This window comes from Zootoca vivipara, chromosome 14, assembly GCF_965207765.1.
Source record: "Zootoca vivipara chromosome 14, rZooViv2.hap1.1, whole genome shotgun sequence".
Lineage (NCBI taxonomy): Eukaryota > Metazoa > Chordata > Lepidosauria > Squamata > Lacertidae > Zootoca > Zootoca vivipara.
The window spans coordinates 43,871,609-43,898,581 of record NC_142597.1 but is presented as its reverse complement, the minus strand read 5'-3'; the positions used below and the strand labels follow the sequence as shown (position 1 = coordinate 43,898,581).

The following is a 26,973-nucleotide window of genomic DNA, read 5'->3' as shown; positions in this document are numbered from 1 at the left end:
TGCCTTGCTTCCCCCCCCCCCCAAGGACCAATTGCAGTCATCAACAGTCATTAACAGCCATCAACAGGCCCACCCCCCACCCTCTGAATATAAATAAGGGTCTGGTTGATTCTGTTTCAGTGTATCTGACGAAGTGTGCATGCACACGAAAGCTCATACCAAAATAAAAACTTAGTTGGTCTTTAAGGTGCTACTGAAGGAATTTTTTTACTTTGCTTCGACTCAGACCAACACGGCTATCTACCTGTAACTGTGATTGGAACTGCAACCAATCTATGTTTAATTACTTGGAAGTAAGGCCCACTGAGTCTTACTTCTGAGCAAATGTGAACAGAATTGCTCCATAAAGCAGGAACTCAAGGTGCACTTTCTCAGGAGTAATGAATAAAAGCCAGATGAACATAAGTGGTCTTGCTTTTTGAGCAAAGATTGCAGGCTTCATCAACCTGGGGATCAATCCAAAAGAAACTGGTGGTGTCAACCCCACCAGACAGGTCTACTCATGAGGAAAGCTGCCATCCTAAAACACACAGGGTTGCCCTTCAAGGTTACTCCTACTCAAAGCAGACCCACCAAAAATAATGGGACATGACTACCTTAATAATTTCAGTACAGTATGTCCATTTTGAGTAGAGTTTAGAGTACTATACAAGCCACACTTCCTATGAGAAAGCCCCGCCCCCTCAATGCAAAAGAAGCTCATTTCTGAATAAATATGCTTAAGCTTCTGAGCAAATTTGCTGCAACCCTATGCCCCCTTACCTGGGAGCAAGCCCCAGTGAGTGAGTAGAGATATATAGGGCTGCACTGTCCACTCAGTTGGGAAGGAAGAAGGAATCCCCCCCCCCTGTCTATTTACTCCCATAGGCAGCAATTAAACTGCTAGAACATTTGCAAAGCTAAGCGGGATCTCCTATGCTTTCAAATTGGATGGGGGGGGGGTCCTCGTGTTGCGATTCCTGTATTGCAGGAGTCCCTTCCAACTCTAAAGTTCTATGAGTCTATGATTAAATGGATAAAAACTGCCCTCCAAGGCTTCCATCATAAAAAAAACACACACACAAAGATCACGGCTGACTCCCAAGAAAACATGCTTAAGAGTTCAGTCTTTTCAGCTATACTGTACTTCTGTACTGCAATCCTAACCCCATAACTCTCTTACCTGGAAGTAAGACCTACACACCCCTTCTGGAATTCAACAGGACTCATTCCTGAGTTGATGTAGTTAGGACCGCAGTTAGGACCCCGCTGAGCTTAAAGGAGTCTTAATCCTCAATCAACATGCCTTGAACCGCCCCTGCTGTCTCTTAGGCTGGAATCAAACTTAAGTTCCGCTCAAAAGTAGACCCACTGAAATCATCGCAGGCAGCTAACTCATCCCCATTACTCTTCAAGAGGTTTATTCGGAGGATGTTTAAAAGCAAAGAGTGCAACGCAACTAAATACTGGGACACGATCCACCACGCCGTCTCCGTCCCCCAAATACTGCCTGTTTACCCCTCCCAGCCCTATGTAAACACTTTTGAAGATAACGCGCCTTTCTTTTGAACTCCAGTGAGCTTTCTTGTTCGATTACACTGGCGTCATTAAAATTCAGTTAATGATCATGATGATCATAAGAAGATGTTCTTTAAAGGATCGCCCTATAGGGCCGCCACACTTACCAGGAGGAGGCTCCCTTCCTAGAGGGAATCCAGACTCTTTTCAGTTCTGCGTTTTAAATCCCCACCCCTCACTTAGCCATACTCAAGAGTAGACCCAGTTTCAAATGGGTCTACTCTGAGTAAGAGCTCAGGCGGATACATCCCCCTCCTTTAAGTCAACCTTTTTTTGGTAGGGGGGTATTAAGTTACTCCCCTCCCATTTGCCCCCCTTCCCTTAAGTTACCCTCCCCCCACCTCCAGTCACCCCTCCCCCACCCGACCTGTCAGATGCCTCCCCTCCCCCATCCGACCCCACCCGTTCCCTTCGCCCTCCTTCTCCCCTCCCAATGGGGGGGGCTAATAGCTGCCCCCTCCTCGCCTCCGCCTCCTCGACCCCTCCCCGGGCGCCTTACCTCATCCCCATCTTCACCATCCTCCTCCTCCTCCAGCACCTCGGCGGTTTCAGGAGCAACACCGCCGCCATCTTGACTCCCTCCCTCCCCGCCGTCCCCTCCCCCTCCCTCCGGCCCGCGGAGGCTCCGCCCACTCCTCCCCCGCCTCCCTCTCCCTCACCGCGAAGAGTCCTGGCAGCTCCGTATAGCAGCCGTCCTAACAATCATGCGAAATAGTTATTACAATGGAGAGAATATACACCTCAACTCAAGGGGCTTAGGGTGCATGTCCACCCTCCCTCTATTTCTCTTTACGCTCCAGAAGTGCATTTTGAAATGGGTGCTTGGGTGATGGGAGCTCTCTATGTTTCTTTTAGGACCTGCGCGGCAGCGAAGCAGCAATCTCTCCCTCTCCGGGAGAGCAGGACGGCAGCCCTCGGCCAATAGCTAAAAAGGGCTGAGGGGCGTGGCTCTGAGCAGCCGGCCAATGGGAGAGAAGGATTGGGACGGACGCGATAAGAGAGAGGAGTGGAAGAGAGCGGGGTTCTGAGGGAGAGGTCGGGAGTATATAGAGGTAAGAAAGGTGCAGCGAGACACGCATCAGATAAGACTTCCGGGAAACGATGAACAGCCAGTGGGGAAATCACACAAAAATAAAAAATGAAGTCGCTTGGTCGGATGTCACACAGGCGGGGCTTCTGCACCTTTAATAGTTGGCTGGAAAAAGGAATTAAGCAAGCAATTAATGGTTCAGGAGCCCATTCCTCTCTTGCAGTCGGTCACTCAAGCAGGGGAAGCAATCAGATAAGATTTGGGATGCAAAAGTACAGCTACTACCCAGCAGAATGAGGAACGCCCCCATGCAGCACCGCTTGCTTGTCACATTTTGAAGGCAAGCGGAGGAAAACAGATTTTCATCTAAAGAGGGTGCTGAAAATACCATTTAAATCCAAAATTCCATCTATTCAGCCCTGAGGTGTTTTGTTGAGGGGCATGGGGAATACTTTTAAATATATTTTTCTACTTGAGAGAAGTTGATATGCTGGTTGACAGCAGCATTAGGAGTGCTCACCAGCTTGCAGGTGTTTCTTTCCCCATAATTCACTAAACAACCGCCAAACTCATTTCCTGGATTGAACTTTGATTAGAACAGCCAGCATATAACCAGAAAGTTTGTGTCTTCCCATCCCACAACATACACATTCTTAATGTCAAATAAATATGCCATATTATCAAGGTTGCTGAGCTTGTTTTTCTTTGCTGTTCATTTTTTTTCTTAAAGCACAGCATCTCTGTACCTTTAAGAGTGTAAGAGGAAGAAATCAATAGGGGGTATGGAATTGTAGTGATGGTCAAAAGTTCACCTTTGTTTTCTTACCTGTTATTTAGCTGTAGGAAACACATAATTTATGTCCATAAAAAGCTGACAACCTTATAATTATTTGGCTGCTGGCCAATAGAAGTTACAAAAAAATCTATACGAAGACCAGCAATGAAATACATAAAGATTGTAGGATTTTCCTCTGTTGATTTTTTTAAAAGCAGTTGGTGATAGCTTTATTTTTAGCCATCTGTATAAGATTCAGGATAGAGTACTGAATGAGTCGGGGCCTGAAGATGTATAATGCATAACACTGAAATGAAGGGTTCTGCCAGTCAACCTCTTTATTTAGCATTCATCCTGATTCATTTGCAGGGGGCTTGGGAGATATTGGCTAGATTTCATTGCATCCAAGCCAAGCATCATTCCACATTTTCCAGTGCTTTTCTCTGTAACTTTCCTTAATGCAAAAAGTCTGATGATGAATTATAAAATTATACATGGCATGGAGGGAGTGGATAAAGAAAAGTTCTTCTCTGTCAAAGCACTAGAAGTGATGGGCATCCAGTGAAGCTGCATGTTGGAATAGTCAGGATATATAAAAAAGGACTTCTTCAAGCAGTGCAGAGTTTAAAAGTATGGAAATCGCTGCGACCCCCATTTCAATGGCTTTGAAAAAAGATTGGACAAATCCACGTTGAAGGCTATCAATGGCTATCAACCGGCCACAATGGCTTAGCTCTGCCTATGCTTCCGAATGCCAGTTGCTGGAAACCGCAGAAGGGGAGAAGCTTCCCCTTGGGGCATCTGGTTGACAACTGTGAGAGCAGGATGCTGGACTAGTTCATGCCCTTTGGCCTGATGCAGGAGGCTCATAAGGTAAGTTTGGGGAAGCGAGTTTATTGAAGGGCAGTCAGGGGAGTTTATTGATTGTTGCAAACCTCTGCTATCCTGTTTATGCATGGGTCCAGGTCACTCCACCCCACAAGAAACTTCAGACTGATTCTGGTGTGAATTTCATTTCACCAGGCTTCCTCAACCTCTGCCCTCCAGATGTTTTTGGCCTACAACTCCCATGATCCCTAGCTAGCAGGACCAGTGGTCAGGGATTATGGGAATTGTAGTCTCAAAAAACATCTGGAGGGCCGAGGTTGAGGAAGCCTGCATTTCGCCTTCTCTCTTCGGGAGAGAGCCCTTTTCCACAGAACAGAGGGAACCATTCCGTCGCGGAACGAGTTTCTGACCGGATTCTTTATGTGTGGCGCTCCCCTTTTCTCCCGCTTCTCCCGTCATGGTGGCAACAGGGTTGTTCACCCTGCTGTTTCCTCTGCCTTTGCTATGGCTGCTTTCTTGCTGGTGGCTGAGGCGGCACCGCGGAGCGAGGTGGCGGCTGGGGAGCGGCCGGAGGCTCTTCGCTGACGGACCGGCGTTGCGGCGCGAAGAGAACGCGACGCGCGCCCTGTTCGTGACGGCGCACCCTGATGACGAAGCAATGTTCTTCGCCCCCACCATCCTCAGCTTGGCTCAAGCCAGGCTATGGCTGCTCTGCGGGTCCACAGGTGAGGAGGAGGAGGCTAGCGTAGCGTTGCCAAGCAACCGTGACGTCCGGTTTCGAAGCGCTCCCGTCTCTCCGGAGCTGTGCGTGTGGCGTCATCACGCTGCAGCAGCCATTTTATATTGATCGGAAGTGCGCGCGCAGGTCGTTCTGACGTCACAGGATTATTATGAATCATGTCAATGTTACTGAATACTGTACAGTATATTATTTATTGTATAATTATTTATATTTATTTTATATTTATTTTATATTTATACTGTATATTTATATTTATTTTATAAATAATTAATATATTGCAGTGTGTTTATTATTTTTAGTTTTATGCCAATATTATGTATTTATTTTATATAGTGAGAATATATAAGTGAGAATTCTATTATTTTATATTTAACTTTTTACTGTTTTATTATATAGTGCCAGCTAAGTGAGAATTACAGTATGTGATGGAAGAATTACAGTATGTCCATTCAGCAGCCTCACGGTGCATGGGTAGAAAATGTTCTTTAACCTGTTGATGCAGTTTATCATGCTTCTATATCTTCTGCCCGAGGGCAGGAGATTAAAAAGGTGCTGGCCAGGGTGTGCGTCATCCCTGAGAATGTTCCTCGCTCTTCTGAGGCAACGGTCTCCCGCGATGACGCCACTTTTCCCCAAAATTGAAACTACTACTATTTATTTGCATACAACAACGTTTGACTAGCCAGCTTACATGAAATGGTGAGAGATTTATTTATTTATAAATATATATGAGAGGGTAGATTGTTGAAGCATTGCTTATCTCAAGGACAGGGAACCTTTTTTTAACTTGAGGGCCACATTCCCTTCTGGGCAACCTTTCAGGGGCACCATGCCAGTGGAAGGTGGGGCCAGAGGCAAGAATGGGCACAGCAACAAATGTAAATTTTGCCATTTGTACAGTAGGCTAGTTTCTACACACTGCTGTCTATTCTCCACCCAGGCAAGCAAGAGGTATTATTAGGGTTCAGGGACACATTCCAGCCAGGCAAAAGCAAAGTAAAGGCCAGTGAGGGGGGGCGGTCGTCTTCAAATAGAAGAGGTATGTGGCTGGGGGAGTTTCCAAAGGCCACGACATCCACACACACACTGTTCCTTAACTGGGTACAGCATAACTGCAAAAGGTGCCAAGTTCAACCGGTGGCATCTCCAGCTTTTCTTTTAAAAACAATTAGCACATAGTAGGGGATGAGAAAGACCCGTTTCTGCTTGAGACTCTAGAGAGCCACTGCCAGTCAGAGCAGGCAGCATTGGCCTTGGTGAAGAAATCCAGTGACCTTGTATAAAATAGTTTCTTCTCCCTTCCAATCTAAAAATTGCAATTTAAAAATAACAGAGGGGAACAAGACCAATGTAGCAGGGCCTTTTTAGTGGTGAGACCCTCCTCCCTTTGGAATTATTCAGCAATTATTCTTCTCTATATGCTTTTGGGCAGCTGTTGCAGGTGTACGTCTCTAATACATATATACGTATATGTTTGTGTCTGTACCTATTCTGCTGCTTTTACCTTGAGATTTTATAAATTAACACGGTCAGGCCCCACTTTCGGGCTTCCTGTATACATTTGGTTGACCACTGCGAGAACAGTTGGGCCTCTGGTCTATTCCAACAGCGCTCTCCTTATGTTAAGGTTTTAACAACGTCCTCTAATTTGAACATTTTGGTGTGTGAGTCAGAAGAGGCATGTATAAATCTTATAAATAGGTAGGAAATTGGCAGGATTGAGAAGTTCACTCAAGACCTGCAGTTAACCCTAGCATTATAGATACCTTTTTATAAAAAAATAGACATTAAAAGTTCCCTTGGAAGCTTTACAGACTCCAAGCTCTTAACTCAACCCAGTTGGCCAAATATGTTTCGCTTTTTCAGATTACTTTCTGGTTCCGGGGTCTCCAGTGCAAGCCTCCTTGGGTGCCAGCGTACCTAACAGCACCTTTTATGGTACCTGCAAAAGGTCTCAGTAAATGTCCCCTTCAAAAAATCCCCAGTGCTGTTTGCTTTCCTGCTTGGTTCCTGTTTCTACTGGCTACGCCTCTCCCACATCGAACGCACTCTTTTAAACATGCCCATGTTTCAGTGGGTTGCCAGGATTGGACCCCAGCCCTACGTTCTGTTCTGAACAGAGGAGAGATGCAAAGAGAGTGTATGGCGGACGGTGACAGATGAAGGTGCATGCCTGCGCCGTTTCGTGGTCCTGTCTCGCTTCTGATACGGCAGCCATTTTGTGTTATACATGCCCCTCCCCCTCCCGCTGCAGCCATTTTGTGACTGGCGCCCACGGCACTCTCTCAAAATTCCAAATGTTACTCCTTGCCTTCCCCCCAAAAAAACAACCTCTGCAGCCTATCGCCTTCATATCCTGGCAAACCTACCAGCCTGTACTAAGGTGCTGTAGAATTCTTTTTACAGTGCAGCAGACTAACGTCACCAGTTTTGTTAAACTCAGGAAAATCTCTTAATATTCCCTTCTTTGCTCCGTTATTTGAATGCAAGCTGCCGGTTCCCTTGGTGCTTTTAATTTCCCACAGGAGGGAGGATTCTGTGGCGCAGAGTGTGACTGCTGTCTTCCTTCTTATTTCCAGGGAATTACTACAGCCAAGGGGATGTCCGGAAGAAGGAACTCCTGGACAGCTGTTTGGTTCTAGGGATCCCGCCTTCCAATGTGACCGTCATTGACCACAGGTAGCTTTCTACACTTACTGTAAAACGCCGGTGTTATAAGAGCATGAGAGGAGCCCTGCTGGATCAGGCCAGCGGCCCATCCATTCCAATAGCCTGTTTTGACAGAGCCACCAGCTGCCTATTATTGGAAGTCAACAATCAGAACCTGAGTGCAGCAGTGCTCTCCCCCATTTGAGACTTTCCTCTCCTGTGGTTTCCAGCAACATAAGAACATAAGGAGAGCTGTGCTGGATCAGGCCAATGGCCCATCTAGCCCAGGATCCTGCCCTCACAGTAGGGTTGCCAGACTCAATAGAGGACAGGACTTCTGTGCCTTTAATTGCCCTGCTCTCTTTTGGGTCTGGAAACCTTAAAGAGAAACCAGCAGGCCCTTTGCTTGGAAATTAAACAAAGGGTCTGCTGGTTTCTCTTTAAGGTTTCCAGACTCAAAAGAGAGCAGCGCAATTAAAGGCACAGAAGTCCTGTCCTCTATTGAGTCTTGGCAACCCAAACTCACAGTGGCCAGCCCAGATCCCTGTGGCAAGCCTACAAGCAGGTCCTGAGCACAAGAGCGTCCTTCTTACCAGCAACTGAGGTTCAAAAGCATCACTGCCTCTCACTGTGGAAGCAGAGCATAGCCTTCGTGGCTAGTAGCCATTGATAGCATTATCACCCTCCATTCATTTGTTTGAATCCCTACTGGACAAATCGAAAAGCAATGAGTGTTGCTGTTGCACGCAGATCCAACTTACGGGGTTTCTGTTCTTTATCTGATGTACTTTATCTGATCTACCGCCATGCTCAACCATGGTGTACTCAGTTCTCCTCTTCCCGTTTTATCCTCCCAACAACCTTGCAAGGTGGGTTAAGTGAAAGATAAGCGACTGGCCACCCAGTTGGCTCTGTGGCTGAGTTGGGATTTGGACCCGAGTCTCTCAAAGTCATGTGCACACCATGTGTTTAAAGCCAATCCTGGGTTTCCCTCAAATCCTGGGAACTGTAGTTTGTCCAGAGCCGTGGGAATTGTAGCTCCGTGAGGGGGGAATTACAGTTCCAAAGACTCTTTGGGAGGGGTCATTGCATGTTAAATGTACACTAGGGAAGTGATCTCAGGTCTCAATCCGATGTTGCAATCACAGCATCACCACCAAATGTGTCCATCCCAGTGCTGCAATTCCTGCCCGGTCGGGGAAAGTGAGAGGAAGTTGTAGTGACTCAGCCTTGCAGTGTTGTATCTATGGAGGCTCCACAGCCCCAGTGACCCTGTGACTTCTCCCTCAAGTCAGGGAGGGGCGATCGAAACACAGATCTGAGAGAAACACGATGCGTTCTGTTTAGACCAGTGAAGGTCTGCGCTGGGTGAAGCAGGAAAAGGCCAATGGGTTTGTAACTTCTCTGCCTAGCAAAACATGCAGAGCAATTTGTTCTGCTTCTGATATTGGGGAAGATCAAGCACTTTCTATGGAGCAATGGATCCTCTGCTCCCGGTTACTGATAATTGCCTGATGTTCCAATTTGTAGATTCCAGCAGGAATCTTAATTCCCTACTGCATGCAAGAGATGGAGAGGTGCCTCTATTTAGAAGAGGCACCCGCTCCTGAGAGAGGGGAGTGCCTCTTTGCAGATCAGGGAGGGGGGAACATGTGGCCCTCCAGATGTTATCAGGCTCCAGTGCCCATCAGCATGGCCAGTAGTTGGGGCGATGATGTCAGTTGGAGGTCAACATCTGGAGGGCCGCAAGTTTCCCATCATCCTGGCTCGTTGCCGTTTCCCGTTCGAGCCCTGAGATCATCGTACGGACGCAATAACCACTTCTCCTTTTCATTTGCGGTTGTGTTTTTTCTTTTCTCCTCCTTGACGTTTTGTGGCGGTTCTTCCAGAGCCCCTTTGCTCCAGTTAATAGGTCCCTTTTCTCTCTGCATTGAGTAATCAAAGCACCCTGGGGGTTTCCCCTTTTGCTGTATTGAGTAAAAAACAAAACGGTGCAAAAATGCAGAACAGTTTCCCAAGAGGAGGGTCGGGGTGGGGGAGAGCAGGGACGGATCTCCTATGAAGTTAATGAAACTTAAGCTTCAGGGCTCCTAATCTCAGAAGAGACCCGGAAGTGACTTTAGGGCACTGCTTAAAAATCTTGAGTCTAAGAGACCAAATTTGTGTCACACAACTCAAACTGATTAATTTTTTGTTCTATAGATATTTCAATAATCCCAACGTTTGGGAATCAGTAGCACAGATGTTGTGAAGGGGCGGTGATCTGTCGGGGAACAGCCTCATTGAAGACCGCAATTCCTCTAGGACTGCCTCTCCCCATATAAACCGTCCCAGACTCTGCATTCATCCTCTGAGGCCGTTCTTTCTGTGCCTCCTCCACAAGAGGTCCAGAGGGTGGCAATATGAGAATGGGCCTTTTCTGTAGTGGCTCCCTGATGGTGGAATGCTCCCCAGGGAGGTTTGCCTGCTGCTTTCATTACATATGGATGTAATCCTTGATCCTTGCCCATCCTGGCTTATAAAAGCTAGCCGGGAAGGGCTGGGCGATGGGCTTCGCGGGTTGGTAAATGCTTCTCTCCATGAGGGAGCCTTCCCAGACCCGCTGAAAGAGGCGGTTATTAAACCGCTTCTTAAAAAACCATCTTTAGATCCGGCCAATATGGCCAACTATCGCCCAGTCTCAAATCTTCCATTCTTGGGCAAGGTGATTGAGCGAGTGGTTGCTGAACAACTCCAGGCACGCCTGGAAGAAGCGGACCATTTGGATCCCTTCCAGTCAGGATTCAGGCCTCATCATGGGACTGAAACTGCCGTGGTCGCACTGGTCGATGATCTCCGGCGGGCTAGGGACAAAGGTAAGAGCTGTTTCCTTGTTCTGCTGGATCTCTCAGCGGCTTTTGACACCATCGACCATAACATCCTTCTGGACCGTCTAGAGGGCTTGGGAGCTGGGGGCACTGTTATGCAGTGGTTCCGCTCCTTCCTCCTGGGCCGTGTTCAGAAAGTGGTGGTGGGGGATGAGTGTTCAGACCCCTGGGCTCTCACTTGTGGGGTGCCTCAGGGTTCTGTCCTCTCCCCCATGCTTTTTAACATCTATATGCAGCCGCTGGGAGAGATCATCAGGGGGTTTGGGCTGGGTGTCCATCAGTATGCTGATGATACCCAGCTCTACCTCTCTTTTAAATCAGAACCAGTGAAGGCGGTGAAGGTCCTGTGTGAGTGCTTGGAGGCGGTTGGAGGATGGATGGCGGCTAACAGATTGAGATTGAATCCTGACAAGACAGAAGTACTGTTTGTGGGGGACAGGAGGCGGGCGGGTGTGGAGGACTCCCTGGTCCTGAATGGGGTAACTGTGCCCCTGAAAGACCAGGTGCGCAGCCTGGGAGTCATTTTAGACTCACAGCTGTCCATGGAGGCACAGGTCAACTCTGTGTCCAAGGCAGCTGTTTATCAGCTCCACCTGGTACGCAGGCTGAGTCCCTACCTGCCCACTGACTGTCTCTCCAGAGTGGTGCATGCTCTAGTTATCTCCCGCTTGGACTACTGCAATGCGCTCTACGTGGGGCTACCTTTGAAGGTGACCCGGAAACTACAACTAATCCAGAATGCGGCAGCTAGACTGGTGACTGGGAGCGGCTGCCGAGACCACATAACACCGGTCCTGAAAGACCTACATTGGCTCCCAGTACGTTTCCGAGCACAATTCAAAGTGTTGGTGTTGACCTTTAAAGCCCTAAACGGCCTCGGTCCGGTATACCTGAAGGAGCATCTCCACCCCCATCGTTCTGCCCGGACACTGAGGTCCAGCTCCGAGGGCTTTCTGGCGGTTCCCTCACTACGAGAAGCCAAGTTACAGGGAACTAGGCAGAGGGCCTTTTCGGTAGTGGCTCCCACCCTGTGGAATGCCCTCCCACTAGAGGTCAAAGAGAACAACAATTACCAGACCTTTAGAAGGCATCTCAAGGCAGCCCTGTTTAGGGAAGCTTTTAATGTTTGATGGATCTCTGTATTTTAATGTTTGATGGATTTCTGTATTTTAGAATTTCTGTTTTGTTGGAAGCCGCCCAGAGTGGCTGGGGGAACCCGGCCAGATGGGCGGGGTATAAATAAATTATTATTATTATTATTATTATTATTATTATTATTATATATTTTAGGCGCCAGGCGGAAACGTTCTTCTTCAACCAAGCCTTTGGCTGATTAATCCTACAGACTTTTAAACGTATCTGTAGGAGGGTGTGTTATTGTTTGGTTGCTTTGGTTTAATTGTGGTATTTACTTGTGTTTTATCTTGTATTTTATTCTGTGAACTGCCCTGAGATCTTTTGATGAAGGGCAGCATATAAATTTAATAGTATAAACAAACAAACAAATGTGGTTACCCAGACTTTGTTGCTGGTTGGGAAGGGGGCCCCTTGACAGTTCAGGCCTCAGAAATGTAGGGGTGCTACAGGGGGAGAGGGAGAGGGAGAGGGAGCAGATGATAGGAAAGAAGGCCCTGGCTTTGCAGTAGAGTTTCCGGTTTCAATTCTTGGCAGCATCGCCAGGTAGGACTGGATATGCCCCTTGCCTGAAATTTTGGAAAGCTCCTGCCAATCAGTGTAGATATAACAGTCTGACTTGGGGGGGAAACCATCTTCCTGAGTCTGTTCAAACCAGAGCTTAATTCAGAACCATGAGGACTAGAATCTTGCTTTGTTTTTAGGGGAAGGGTTCTAGTTCTGAGGTGGAGCACCTGCTTTGCTCACAGGTTCAACAACTAGTGTCTCTGGGCGGAGCTGGGAGAGAGCCCTAAGCTGAAACCCTGGAGAGCTGTTGTCAGTACTGAGCTAGAATGGACCACTGGTCTAGATCTGTATTAAGTCGCCTGCTATGTCACCTCTCATAATCGCCAGTGATTGATATTCAGGGGGGGATTAGCCCTGTGGGCTAAATACACCCTCCATCCTTGGAGACAGTATACTCTGAATATCCAAATGCCCGCAGCATCCAGCCTAGAGGGGGCTGTGGGCTTGCCAGCTGAACATCTAGGAATCTGAATCTGGTTTCTCCCATCTCCTTGTGAGTTTCCTGAGGACGTCTGGCTCAGGATGCTGGTCCAGGGATGGAGACTTTCCCTGATCCAGCAGGAGTCCTAAGAAGCTTCTGTACTGTCTCCTTTTCACAGCAGAAACTTTTGTTTGTATTAAACCACACTTGTCCCTCAAAATCAGACCTTTCTGCCAGGGCTCTGGGTCGATGAGCATTCTGCCCTGTTGGATGTAAACAGGATACATTTTCAAGGCTTCTTTTCTCTCTGCTCCACCCACCCAACTGAAGTCGGTTATTAACTCAAAGGAAAGGACACCACGTTCTCCTCTTCTTATTCCTCTGCACTCTACGAGATGTTTTGTTTCCCCACCCTATCTTCTCGGTGACTGAGAACGGCAGGCTGTCCTTTACAGCTACATCTGCAGTTTTCCCCCTTGCAGCGAGATGCAGATAAATATCAACATTGCGGCTGATGACGTCTGACCTGGCCTGGTCCCTGCCAGAGAAAATAATGAGAGTTCGAGAGAGGAGATTTGTGTAAGCAGGCGAGCTTCCCGCTCCCGGCACAGAACCCTTCGCCAGCTGCTTCCAAAGTTCTGCACTTAGAGAAGAAGAACCAGCTTCACAGATATAAGATGAGGGACACCTGGCTTGCTAGTAGCACACGCGAAAAGGATCTAGGGGTCTTAGTAGATCACAAGCTTAACACAAGTAAATAGTGTGATGCAGCAGCAAAAAAACAAGCAAAACAAAAAGCTATTCTAGACTGCATCAACAGAAATATAGCATTGAGATCAAGGGAAGTACAGTGGTACCTCTGTTTATGAACACAATTGGTTCCGGAAGTCTGTTCATAAACTGAAACATTCATAAACTGAAGCGAACTTTCCCATTGAAATAAAATAAAAAATTCCTTCAGTAGCACCTTAAAGACCAACTAAGTTTTTATTTTGGTATGAGCTTTCGTGTGCATGCACACTTCTTCAGATACTTAGTTGGTCTTTAAGGTGCTACTGAAGGAATTTTTTTATTTTACTTCGACCCAGACCAACACGGCTACCTACCTGCAACCTGTTTCCCATTGAAAGTAATGGAAAGTGGATTAATCTGTTCCAGACGGTCCGCAGAGTACTTAAACTGAAGCGTTCATAAACTGAAGCAAACTTTCCCATTGAAAGTAATGGAAAGTGGATTAATCCGTTCCAGACGGGTCCGCGGAGTACTCAATCTGAAGCCTACTTAACCTGAAGCATGGGTGTAATTGGTTCCGGAAGTCTGTTCATAAACTGAAGCGTTCATAAACTGAAGCGAACTTTCCCATTGAAAGTAATGGAAAGTGAATTCATCTGTTCCAGATGGGTCTGCGGCGTTCATAAACCGAAAATTCGTAAACCGAGGTGTTCATAAACCGAGGTTCCATGTAATACAGTCGTACCTTGGATCCCGAACGCCCTGGAACTCGGACGTTTTGGCTCCCGAACACCACAAACCCGGAAGTGATTGTTCCAGTTTGCGAACGTTCTTTTGGAACCCAAACATCTGATGGGGCTTCCACGGCCCCTGATTGGTTGCAGGAGCTTCCTGCAGCCAATCAGAAGTCGCGATTTGGATTCCGAACGTTTTGGAAGTCGAATGGACTTCCGGAACGGATTCCGTTCAACTCCCAAGGTACAACCGTAGTCCCACTTTGGTCAGGCCTCACCTGGAATACCGTGTCCAATTTTGGACACCCCAATTTAAGAAGGATATTGAAGAGCTAGGAGCATGTGCAGAGGAAGGCGACCAGGGTGGTCAAGGGTCTGGAAACCAAGCCGAATGAGGGAACAGTTGAGGGAGCTGGATCTGTTTAGCCTGGAAAAGAGGAGACTGAGAGGAGATATGATGGCCATCTTCAAGTATTTCAGAGGGTGGGATTCTAACCAATGGCTTCAGGTTACAAGAAAGGAGATTCTGACTAAACATTAGGAAGAACTTTCTGACAGTACCGTAAGAGCTGTTCCACAGCGGAATGAACCCTCTCACAAGGTTTTGGACTCCCCTTCCTGGAGGTTTATAAGCAGGTTTTTAAGAAAGAAAGAACTCTCCATGGGAGAGACGGTGGCTGATCCCAATCAATCTTGGGGGAACCTCCCCTCACCCTGCTTGGCATTTGACACCTGACTGTCTCAACTACGGCAAACATAACCTTTTGAGGTGGGTTGCTGCGCCATTCAAACCTCTTTTCTCTCCCCCCACTATCATTAATTTTCTTGAACGGTTGCTCAAAGATGTGGGGGGGGGAGCAGAAAGAAAGGAAAGCGGGTCAGCCACCTTTTCAGTGTTTTAAAGACATACACACACAGACACACCCCTCCTCCAACAACAACAGCTCCCTTCGAAAATGACTCTCCATTCAAAGCAAGCAACAAGCTAGTTTTAGATGGAAACAAGGGCTGGAAGGTTCCCTTATCTGTGGGGGTGGAGGAGAACTTTGTACCACCTGCCTTGTTAAGTGCATAATAGTAATTCAGAAATTGCACTTCTCCTGAATTTTGTGACACAGTTTATTGTTGTTGTTGTTGTTGTTGTTTTATTGAATTTGTTTACCATCCTATACTCATAGGTCTCAGGGCAGTTCACAATACAAAGTTATAATATAAACGCACAAGATACATAATAAAATAATTAAAACAGTTAACAATACTAAAGGTAAAGGTAAAGGGGCCCCTGACCATCAGGTCCAGTTGTGTCCGACTCTGGGGTTGCGGCATTCATCTCGCTCTATAGGCCGAGGGAGCCGGCGTTTGTCCGCAGACAGCTTCCGGGTCATGTGGCCAGCACGACAAAGCTGCTTCTGGCGAACCAGAGCAGCGCTCGGAAACGCCGTTTACCTTCCCGCCGGAGCGGTCCCTATTTATCTACTTGCACTTTGATGTGCTTTCGAACTGCTAGGTGGTCAGGAGCTGGGACCGAGCAACAGGAGCTCACCCCGTTGCGGGGATTCGAACCGCTGACCTTCTGATCAGCAAGCCCTAGGCTCTGTGGTTTAACCACAGCGCCACCTAATAATACCATAACAATACTCCCGCAAAAAAGTCCCTAAACAACCCCCCTAAGCTTTTTAAAAGTTTGTATTTTTAGGATTAAATGTGTTTGAAAATGCAGGCATTGGCATAAAACACACCTTCAAATACTGTCCTGATCTCTTTCCAAGGATAAACATGGCAAAATAAATAAGTAAATTATCAAAGCTTTATTTACGGTATTTAATTGGTTTTATGTTTTCAGAGCTTTAATTTATTTATTTTTTGTTTCACCGCATTTCTCAGATTCCTTGCGCTAAGATAGTCCCAGGCAGGACTTAGCACACAGTACAAATACAAAATGCGAAGGAAATCGAGGGTCCACATGTTCACAAGGCATCTTTCCCCCTAGTCGCCTGGAGGTGATTCTTCCTAGCCATAGGCAACCAGCTAGCTTTCAGTCAATCAATCCAGGAGGTTAATCGAAACAGCTATGCAAATTTCGGCTGCAGTTTTACATGTCCTTTTCCCTGCTTGGTGTCTAAAGGATCAATTAACCCTCCCCTACTCTCCCCCTCCTATGTTCAAAACCCATTTGCGTTTGAAACGGGAGCAGGCAAGGCAAGGGATTTTGATTCCTGCAGGAAAGTAGGTCAGCGGGCGCTCTTTTTTATTGCACTCTGCAGACCAACGTGGTTCTCCTTTAAGGGAGTGAACTTGGCTGACACTGCAGATGGTCAATTTCCTCTTCCCAGAATCCTGTACCTCAGACGGAGCCCCTGTAAGCTCTGTGTGCTGCAGATTGAAAGCAGGCAAATATTTAACGAAGGAGGGGGGGCGGTGTTGGCTTTGGGCTCCTGCCTTGGCAGGGTCATGTCACCAGACAAACACAAACATGTGCTAGTGGCCCAGAACTGCAGGGAGGAGGAAACAGGATGGGCACAGGTCGTTTCAATGTGGTGGCTGCCATTGTTCCAGCGCTGAATAGGTTAAGAATGGCTTGACACCCGGAAAAGACCTGTGGCCAGATTTTGGGGGTCTTTAAAAGAGGATAAGGCAAATGAATGCATTGGAGGATAAGGCTACTAGCTGCAAGGCTATGCTTGCCAGCACAGCGGGAGGCAGCAATGCTTCTGAAGGCCAGTTGCTGGAAAAGTTGCTCGTGCACTCAGGTCCTTCTTGTGGGTTTCTGCTGGCCATCTTGTTGGCCACTGTGAGAACAGGATGCTAGACTAGAATCATAGAATCATACAGTTGGAAGAGACCACAAGGGTCATCCAGTCCAACCCCCTGCCAAGCAGGAAACACCATCAAAGCATTCTTGACATATGCCTGTCAAGCCTCTGCTTAAAGACCGCCAAAGGAGGAGACTCCACCACACTCCTTGGCAGCAAATTCCACTGCCAAACAGCTCTTACTGTCAGGAACTTCTTCCTAATGTTTAGGTGGAATCTTCTTTCTTGTAGTTTGAATCCATTGCTCCGTGTCCGCTTCTCTGGAGCAGCAGAAAACAACCTTTCTCCCTCCTCCATATGACATCCTTTCATATATTTGAACATGGCTATCATATCACCCCTTAACCTTCTCTTCTCCAGGCTAAACATACCCAGCTCCCTAAGCCGTTCCTCATAAGGCATCGTTTCCAGGCCTTTGACCAATTTGGTTGCCCTCTTCTGGACACGTTCCAGCTTGTCAGTATCCTTCTTGAACTGTGGTGCCCAGAACTGGACACAGTACTCCAGGTGAGGTCTGACCAGAGCAGAATACAGTGGTACTATTACTTCCCTTGATCTAGATGCTATACACTCCTATTGATGCAGCCCAGAATTGCATTGGCTAGATGGCACTCTTTTTTTTGTCAGATCCACGAGGGCTTTTCCAAGGTTCTTAAAAAGGATTATCAGTAGCTACAAGCCATGATGTCTGTGTTGCTGTTGGCACCTGTTGGTCTCGAGAAACAATGGAGTGCGCCACTGGGGGTGAAGTCAAACTGCTATGTTGGCAGCACTGAACTGACCTTCCATGCTGCCCAACAAGCCTGGGTAGTGTGTCTGGAGGTCCTGGGCTGCCCAGACAACAAGACACCCCCCCCCCTCAACTTGGCTGCAGGAGTTGCTGGAAGGAGGCATAAGAGGCGCCACCCAACTGTCTTAGGGACACCACTTTGGATCTGGGGAGGGTTTACCCCTGAGCCTTTTCTTCTCCCAAAGATCCCGCAAGGCAGCGGAGGTTTAGGACCAGAGTTTTCCTTCTCCTAGATGGGCTCCCTTCCCAGGTGGACGAGCCCCATCTGCCCCTCACTTCCCTCCACAGCAGGGGCAGAAACTGCCTTCTTGCCCATTGGACCCACTCTTGGTCTCGTCCACTCGATCCGCCAGAGCCTGTCTTCGCATGCAGAGGAAGTCCCTAACTCACAGAAGGTTTGAGACCCATCGGCTACCCTCACCTGGTTTAGCCGGCCAGTCGGAGCCATTTTCCAGGGTGTGGCCACTGTCACCTGCTGGCAGTTTCTAGGAGCCACAGGTCAGAGCTGACTGCAGGGTGGGGACCAAAGGTGGACAAATGACCCCAGAAGGAGCACAACATCTGCCCTACCAGAGGTCCTACCCATCTCCTAACGCCCCATTGTGGTGATATAGACCCTTTAAGACTAGCTTGCGGGTCCCGTGGGAATTTGTTAGAATTCCTGGAATAATGAGCCTAAACACAGATGCCTCTCCTTAAGACCTCAAAGACCAGTGTCGAATGGTGCTCAAAGACACAAAATGGGAGCAGGTGCTGATTTCAATGGGCAAAAGCGGTTGAACACAGATAGTCATCATAACTTAAAAAACCTGGGCTGGGGCGAACATAGGGGTCTCTCGTCATGGACCGTCAGCGCCCGTTCGGCCCTTAGAAAGTATTTTGCTTTGCCGCTCAGTCTGCTAAGATTTATGCGTAAGTGTTTCAGTCAGCTAGCTAGATAAGACAGTTTTTGTTATTATTTTTGTTAGCCTCTGGGCAGTCTTCATTTGTGTGATTGTTCGAAGCTTTCCTTCTTTACGGAGTTTTGTTTTTGTAAAGTTTTTGCATGTTTTTATGGGAATGGGTCTTGGTTGAGTTTCTGAACCTTCCAACCTTGACTACACTTTTCGAAGTGGATCGTTCATCATACACAATGGCTGTGTTCAGGTCCTGCTTTTGGGGCATCTCTATGGCCATGGTAAGAGCAGGAGGCTGATCTTGATGGGCCTCTTTCGGCCTGATCCAGGAGCCAGGCTCTTCTTCCATCCTTATGACGTGAGAGCAGAGACTGAGGGTGGTGAAGAAGCTTTAGCTAAATCTGGGAGCTCTATGGTCCCCACAATCCACTTCCCTATAAATTTCCAGGAATTCTGTCCCGTGGACAGCGGCTGTTGAAAGTTGTAGTCCAAAACCTCTGGAGGCGACAAGGTTGCAGGAGGCTGGCTTAATGGTTCTTTCAGCCTAGTGAAAACATTTAACACTCTGCAGGCCAAAGCTACCCCCTCTCTCCCTCCAGCGATCTTGGCAGAGAAATTCTCAGACATACCCCCCCTTTTTTTAAATGCAAACAGATTTTGGCTCAGTTTGCTGAACATAGCAAATTATAAGCAGCACAGACTGGGAACTTCGCTTGCCAACAGTTCCTGGAAGGAGCGGGATTTCACGAACCTCCCCACCCCAATGGGACGCTTAGCTTAGGGGAGGAGGGAAATGTAAAAATGTGCCATTTGATCCAACGAAGGAAACTTCCCCCACAACTTTGACTTCTTTTCCCCCCGAGTTTGTCTGTTTTGGCCATGAAACCCTTAATGCACATTTGGAAAGGATTTTAGGGCATATGCTATGGTGCAGGCTCAGTTTGCCCGCCAGGCCTATCCTGATGGGGCTTGCCTGGGGGAAGCTGAAGTGCGAGCAGGCGGGAGAGTCTTTCAAGCAGGCTAGGCGTAGGCAAAGTCAGGGCAGGCCTAGTCAGAGCAGGTTGAGGCAAAGTCAAGTCAGATCTAGGCAAAGTCAGATCTAGGCAAAGTCAAGTAAGGGCTTTCTGTGCAGGTCAGGACCATGGCTAGCTCCCAGTGGCCCCTGCTGGCTGAGCTGCCTGCGGCAGATGTCCTCTCGCCTCCATCTTCAGTGAACTGCTGTGCAAACCAGGGAGCTTTTGCCGCGCAAGGCAGGAGAACAAACCACAGTTCAAAGTTTGACAGAGAAACCTCCCGGGGGCCACATGGCAGTGGTGGGCGGGGCAGCAAATGTCAATTTGGCCTTTGTTCAGTTGGCTAGTTTCTACAAACACTCGCATGCCCCTCTCTTTCTGCCAAGCAAGGAGCGTTATGGGAATTCAAAGACAACTTTCCAGCCAGGCAAAAGCACTCAAGGGGCACAAAACTGGGTCGGTGAGGGAGGGTCTTGAGGGCCAGACAGAGAGGTATAGAGGGTCGCTATTGCAACCCCAGGTCTAAGGTTCCCCTCTCCACCTTAAACTCGGAGGGTGACTTGTTTGGTAGGTTGCCTCTTCGCTGATTCAGAGCCTGCCGAGAATGCTTGCACGTGGCCGGTGTGTGTGTGTGTGTGTGTGTGTGTGTGTGTGTGAAGGGAGGACAAGTGCACCCCCCAATAGCTGTGCTGCTGCTCTCCTCTCCCCCCCTCCCCGCCTGCGAGCCACTCATGGCTGCCTGCTGCCAGCCAAGATCACAATGCGCTCTAGTGCGTTCAGCCTCAAACTGAGCCAACCCTTTGTCTTCCATTTTTTGCTCCTTTGGATAGGAAAGGAAGCTCGTTCTCCTTTCACCCCGTCATGCACCCCTCTCCCCAACAATTCAGCAGCAAGCTTTGCTGAAAGCCCGCAGGAAACAAGTGTGGCTTTTAAGCTTGAAGCTCAGAACACGGCAAGTGCGCGCGAGAGAGGATCTTGTGCTGTGTGGCTCCCAGAATTGGTGCTGATAACGCCAAGGTTGCAGGTTCGATCCCTGTATGGAGTGGCTGGGGAAAGCCAGCCAGATGGGCAGGGTGTAAATTATTATTATTATTATTATTATTATTATTATTATTATTATGGGGCAGCTGCATCGCCTTGCATTGTTGGGGGTTGGATTGGATGACCCTCAGGGTCCCTTCTGACTCTATGATTCTATGATCTGTCAAACCCACCACCAGCTCCTTCCCTGGCCCACCAGCCAATATTATTATTATTATTAATTAGATCAGTATTCCGCCCTTCGTCCAAAGATCTCAGGGACAGTTCACAGCACAAAAATACAGAATAAAACCACAAAGTACATGATAATAACAAAAACAAAACAAACCAATAACCTCCCTCCAAAATTTAAATTTAGAAGATTTTAGGCTGTAAGGAATTTGATATGACAAGAAAGTGGTTGAACTGTGGAACTCCCTGCCACAGGAGGCAGAGGTGGCCACCAACCTAGATGGCTTTAAAAGGATTGGACAAATTCATGGGGGAGAGAACTATTGACGGCCACTAGCAGTGATGGAGATTACGCTCTCCTCTCATGGTTAGAGGCAACGACGCTTCTGAATCCCAGTTGCTGGAAACTGCCGGAGGGAAGAGGGCTCTTGGGCTCAAATTCTGCTTGCGGATTTCACATGGAGGCATCTGGTTGGCCACTGGGAGAACAGGATGCTGGACTAGATGGGACGCTGGCCTGATCCAGCAGGCCCTTCTTATATTCTTACATTCTTAACATAAGAAGAGCCTGCTGGATCAGGCCAAAGGAGGTTGAATCCTGACAAGACAGAAGTACTGTTTTGGAGGGGACAGGAGGCGGGCAGGTGTGGAGGACTCTCTGGTCCTGAATGGTGTCACTGTGCTCCTGAAGGACCAGGTGCGCAGCCTGGGAGTCATTTTGGACTCACAGCTGTCCATGGAGGCGCAGGTCAATTCTGTGTCCAGGGCAGCAGTTTTTCAGCTCCATCTGGTATGCAGGCTGAGACCCTACCTGCCTGCAGACTGTCTAGCAAGAGTGGTGCATGCTCTGGTTAACTCCCGCTTGGACTACTGCAATGCGCTCTATGTGGGGCTACCTTTGAAGGTGACCCGGAAACTACAACTAATCCAGAATGCGGCAGCTAGACGGGTGACTGGGAGCGGCCGCTGAGACCATATAACACTGGTCTTGAAAGACCTACATTGGCTCCCAGTAAGTTTCCAAGCACAATTCAAAGTGTTGGTGCTGACCTTGAAAGCCCTAAATGGCCTCGGTCCAGTATACCTGAAGGAGCGTCCACACCCCCATCGTTCAGCATGGACACGGAGGTCCAACTCCAAGGAGGGTCTTCTGGTGGTTCCCTCCCTGTGACATGTGATGTTACAGGGCAGAGGGCCTTCTCGGTAGTGGCGCCCGCCCTGTGGAACGCCCTCCCATCAGATGTCAAAGGAATAAACAACTATCTGACTTTCAGAAGACATCTGAAGGCAGCCCTGTTTAGGGAAGTTCTTAATGACTGATGTTTAAATGTATTTTTAATCTCCTGTTGGAAGCCATTCAGAGTGGCTGGGGAGATGGGCGGGGTATAAGTAATAAATTATCATCATTATCATCATCATCATCATCATCATCTAGTCCCACATCCTGTTTTCACAGGGGCTGACCAGATGCCCCCCCAAGGGAAGCTGACAAACAGGGACTGAGCTCAAGAGCAACTCTTTCTGTTGGTGACTCAGTGGGGTGGGCGGTGGGGCAACCAAAATGATCAAGGGTCTGGAAACCATCTCCTGCTCTGGAGAGTAGGACCCGAACCGATGGCTTCAACTAACAAGAAAGGAGATTCCGGGTAAACATCTGGAAGAACTTTCTGACAGTGGGAGCCGTTCGACTGTGGCACGATCTCCCGTGGCAGAGGTTGGGTGGCCATCTGTCATGGATGATCTAGCTGAGATTCCTGCCTTGCAGGGGGTTGGACTGGATGCCCTTCGGGGGTCCCTTCCAACCCTAGGATTCTATGACTCCCTGCAGCTGGCATTCCATTATTTGTACCCATCCCACCAGACTGGGCCGCCCCAGCCCCTCCACAGCGGAGGGGCGACAGCCACCCTGGCTAGCAGCCATTGACAGCCGTCTCCTCCCCAAACAGAAACTGCAAATGAATAACTGCAGCATTGGAAGTAACAGCGGTCCTTTTGCAAAAGAGCAGAAATCAGCAAAATTGCTTTTTGTTGCCGGAGGATGGGAGCGATGGCTCAGAAGGGTTAACTTCTCCTCCCAGCCGTTCCCTGCCTTGCTGGTTTTCTTGATGTCCTGCCAGGAGCCTCCCTCCCCTCCTTGAACCGCCATGTGACTATTGTAAACAGTTTTCCAACCAAAAAAAAAAAAAAACCCATCCTGAATGGGAGGCTTTCCTTGTGGGCCAAAGTTGAGGAACTACATCACGGGGTCCCTGCGGCAATGGGGACAGGAGAGAGGGCCTCGCATGCCAGCGCTGCTCCTGGGGTTACTCTAGATCACGGGAGAGGCAGTTCCTCTTGCGGTTCCTGTGGTTGCGTAATGTTTGCCTTGGAAGGAGGCGGCGAAGAGCCCAGAGGTTGCTTGGCTTGGCTGTCTCCGAAAAGCCTCATTTCTTCGTCTTCCTCTCTCCAAGAGAGCTCGGCAGCTTTCAGGCCAGTGGCTCTCACCTTGGGGACGGGCGAATCGGTCCATGTTAGTTCCTCTGTCCCCCCCCCCATGCAAAATAAAAACAAAAATAACTCACCCTGGAAGCTCATCGTGAAATTCTCCTAATCGACACTCCTTCGTATGTAATGTTGTCTAAGGCTGACGTGTTTGCAGGGCAGATTTCCCCAATCTAATGCACTTTTGTAAGCTAGGAAGGCCTTTTCAACGCAGCTTTTTCAGTGTTAGAAACTCAGGTGTATAAGCTAACCACCAAATGACACCTTAAACCTAGGTTATGATCACCACAACCGAATGTCTAAGTGCCTTTTCTTTTTTGGCAATAGACTTCTTCTTCATCATCATCATCATCATCATCACCATCATTAATCCATTATTGTATTTTATTTTTCTGTTGGAAGCCGCCCAGAGTGGCTGGGGAAACCCAGCCAGATGGGCGGGGTATAAATATATTATTATTATTATTATTATTATTATTATTATTATTATTATTATTATTATTTCATTTCTATCCCACTTTATAGTTCAAAGAAAAAATCTCAGAGCAGTTTGCAACACATTAAAATATCAAACCAAACAATCCAGAATACAGTGGTACCTCGGTTTATGAACACAATTGGTTCCGGAAGTCTGTTCATAAACTGAAGCGTTCATAAACTGAAGCGAACTTTCCCATTGAAAGTAATGGAAAGTGAATTAATCCGTTCCAGGTGGGTCCGCAGTGTTCGTAAACCAAAAATTCGTAAACCGAGGTGTTCATAAACCGAGGTTCCACTGTAAAAGGCTTCAAGGAAGATATTTCAGAGCCTTCTCTAAGTGACATTTTGCTTTCCCCATATTTATTTACATGGTGAATTTATAGAGCTGCCCCATAGCAAAAGTGCTCTAGGAAGCCAGTGTGATTCAGTGGTTAAGAGCGTTGGACTACTAGGACCTGGGAGATCAGGGTTCGAATCCCCCACTCAGTCAGGAAGCTCACAGGGTGACCTTGGAGTCAGTCGCAGCCTCTTCACCTGTTGTCAGGATTAACTGAGCGGGGGGGGGGAGGTGAACCATGGACTCCTTGGAGAAAAAGGTAGGCTATAAATGCAATAAATAAGCTCTTCTGTTTGCCAGCTTAAGAAAAGGCACCTGGCGCCTGGGAAACTTCCAACACACCCCAGTATATGCATTTTCATGGGGCGCATTTTTTGACCGGGGACCCGCGCTGCCAAATCTTTAGGGTTTCACATTTTGAAGGATGGGTGTGTTTCGGTTCCCCCTCACGTTCCTTCGAAAAGTGCAGACCTGGCTTCAAATCCTGGCATCTGTAAGGTAGGCCTGGGAATTCCCCGCTACCTGAAAACCCGAAGAGCTGCTGCCAGTCAGTGCAGACAGTACTGAGCTAGATGGACCAATGACCTGGACTTGATATAACTCAGCTTCCTCCTGTGATATTAAGCTGCCATTTCTTCTGATAGGTAAATATGTGTTTGTGTGTAGCTCACTACCCCTGGTTTCCCGGCCCTTAGACCCACCCTCTCCATTTCTGCTGACCCAGAAGCCTCCCCCCCAACCATCCACCCACCCACCACCTTGCCAAGCACCCCCATTTCGAGGGTGATGAATATGAACTTGTTCCTGCTGCTCCCTACTCTCCCGTCAAGGCCTGCGAGGCACCGGCGTCAGATGAACAACAGATCTCACATTGCGATAAAGGCCTTGTGTCATCTCTGAGAAGAGGATCCCGGCCTCCTGCTGGGAAATAGTGTATATTATTCATGATGATATCGCGTCATGACACAAATCGTTCGAAGGAGCTGATACAGTACTTGGATGGTGTCCCGAAAAACAGAGCACAGCCTGGGAGCGGGAGCAGTTTTCTGTTTTGAGCTGCACGCTGCCTTTGCAAGAGATGCTCAAGGGACAGAATTTTTCAGTGCTGCAGAAGGGGCCTGCTGCTGTTTTTACATTTTTTAATCGACGGGCATTTTTGAGTTGTTTAAACATTACTATTACTTCTTGGTTTCGTTCATTTTTGCGTTGCATGACCTTGGGGTCCCTTCCAATTCTATGATTCTAATATTCTACTTTTAGCCTGTCGTTCACCCCTGCTGCCATCTCCTTCCACTTCCTGCATTTTCTTCTGTTCTTAGATTGTAGGCCCCTCAGGGCAGAGACCTTGTTCTCTCGTTCTGTGTCAAGCTCTCTGACAGCATTGTCGTCTTTGCAGTGGAAGGCAGAGTGCTGCGACCTTTTAAATGGAGCTGGCGCCAAGGGCTTCGGGCAATGTTGGAGCTGAGTTTTCCTCCAAAGTCCCTCCTCCTTCCAAAAGGAGGAGTTGCTATTTTTTTTGTATTCTTGCACTCAAGTGCCACAAAGAGACTTACATCGTAGAAATAAAATAACAAAGACAGTAACACAGTACAGTCGTACCTTGGTTCTCGAATGGAATCCGTTCCAGAAGTCCAAAAATGTTCGAAAACCAAGGCACGGCTTCCGATTGGCTGCAGGGGCTTCCTGCACTCAATTGGAAGCAGCGGAGGTCATGACAGACGCTTGCCTTCCAAAAAACGTTTAAAAACCAGAACACTCACTTCTGGGTTAGCGGCGTTCAGGAGCCAAAACATTTGAGTCACAAGGCATTCGAGAACCAAGGTGCGACTGTATTTAAAAGGAGCACATTCTGCCCCCCCCCCCTTTTAAGGACAATCACAGCAAAAAGATTATTTTTTGCTCAGCAGGTAAAAGGGGAGCCACCTCTGAAAAGGCATTGATTAATAATGCCACCGTTGCTTCTCGAAATCAGAGTCGCCCAAGATATTTGGATGAAATCTCAACCGCCTGTCTCAGGATAGGTAAAGGTAAAGGGACCCCTGACCATTAGGTCCAGTCGTGACCGACTCTGGGGTTGCACGCTCATCTTTAGCGGTTCATATTTATCTACTTGCATTTTTGACATGCTTTCGAACTGCTAGGTTGGCAGGAGCTGGGACCAAGCAACGGGAGCTCAGCCCGTCACAGGGATTCGAACCGCCGCCCTAGGCTCAGTGGTTTAACCACAGCGCCACCTGGGTCCCTTGGGATAGGGAAACCTTAAAGCTGGAAGTGGCCCTTCCAGCCACTGTGGTTCTGAATTAACAGAACTTAGGAAGCTGCCTTCTTTCGAGCCAGACCACTGTTCCATCGGGCTCAGTACTGTCCACACTGACTGTCAGCAGCTCTCCAGGTGGGGGACATTCACCAGTCCTACCTGTCGGACTGAGATGCTGGGATTGGGGCTTTCTGCAGGCAATGCAGGTGGTCTACCGCTGGGCCAGATCCTTTCCCCAAAGGGAAAAAAGCTCTTTGCACAAAGGTGCGCCTGTGCCTCAAGCTCTGTATTGCCCACACTGACTGGCAGCAGCTCTCTGGGTTTTCGGAAAGGGGTCCTTCTCAGTTCTTTAAGGGGAGGACGAGAAGCAGGGGCAGGGCAGTGGATGTGTGTGTCAGAGGGGGGAAGAACTCATCCACTGGCTTCGGGGAACATCACATCCTGCTTGCTCCCTCGTCTCCCTGCCTGTGACCTTGAGCACCCAAACAGCTGAGCTAACCCACGAATCCCTCGAGAGGACCAGAGAAGTTAAATCTGGTTCAGGCCGGCTGCACAGCTGGGACATTCAAAGCATGCCTTGGATCAGGCCCAGCCCATGGTTTTTTTGTGTGTGCTTTACTAAACAGCTGTGCTGTTTCCCCTGTATTCTCCAACTCCC

General features: G+C 48.2%; 2 protein-coding genes across 4 annotated transcripts in view; one reads left to right on the top strand and one right to left on the bottom strand.

The window, feature by feature from the left end:
- NCOR1 (nuclear receptor corepressor 1) overlaps window positions 1-2,157 on the bottom strand; it is a 100,309-nt gene extending 98,152 nt beyond the window's left edge. For all 3 annotated transcript variants that reach the window (XM_060283058.2, XM_060283061.2, XM_060283060.2), the window contains exon 1: window positions 2,057-2,157. The gene's annotated coding sequence lies outside the window, so the exon portion shown is untranslated. The remainder of the gene's footprint in view (window positions 1-2,056) is intronic.
- Window positions 2,158-4,607: 2,450 nt separating this feature from the next.
- The window catches only part of PIGL (phosphatidylinositol glycan anchor biosynthesis class L), a 44,386-nt gene continuing 22,020 nt past the window's right edge, over window positions 4,608-26,973 (top strand). The window contains exons 1-2 of the mRNA XM_060283068.2: window positions 4,608-4,915; window positions 7,512-7,611. Coding sequence (XP_060139051.2) covers window positions 4,648-4,915; window positions 7,512-7,611 — 368 coding nt within the window. The 5' untranslated portion in view covers window positions 4,608-4,647. The remainder of the gene's footprint in view (window positions 4,916-7,511; window positions 7,612-26,973) is intronic.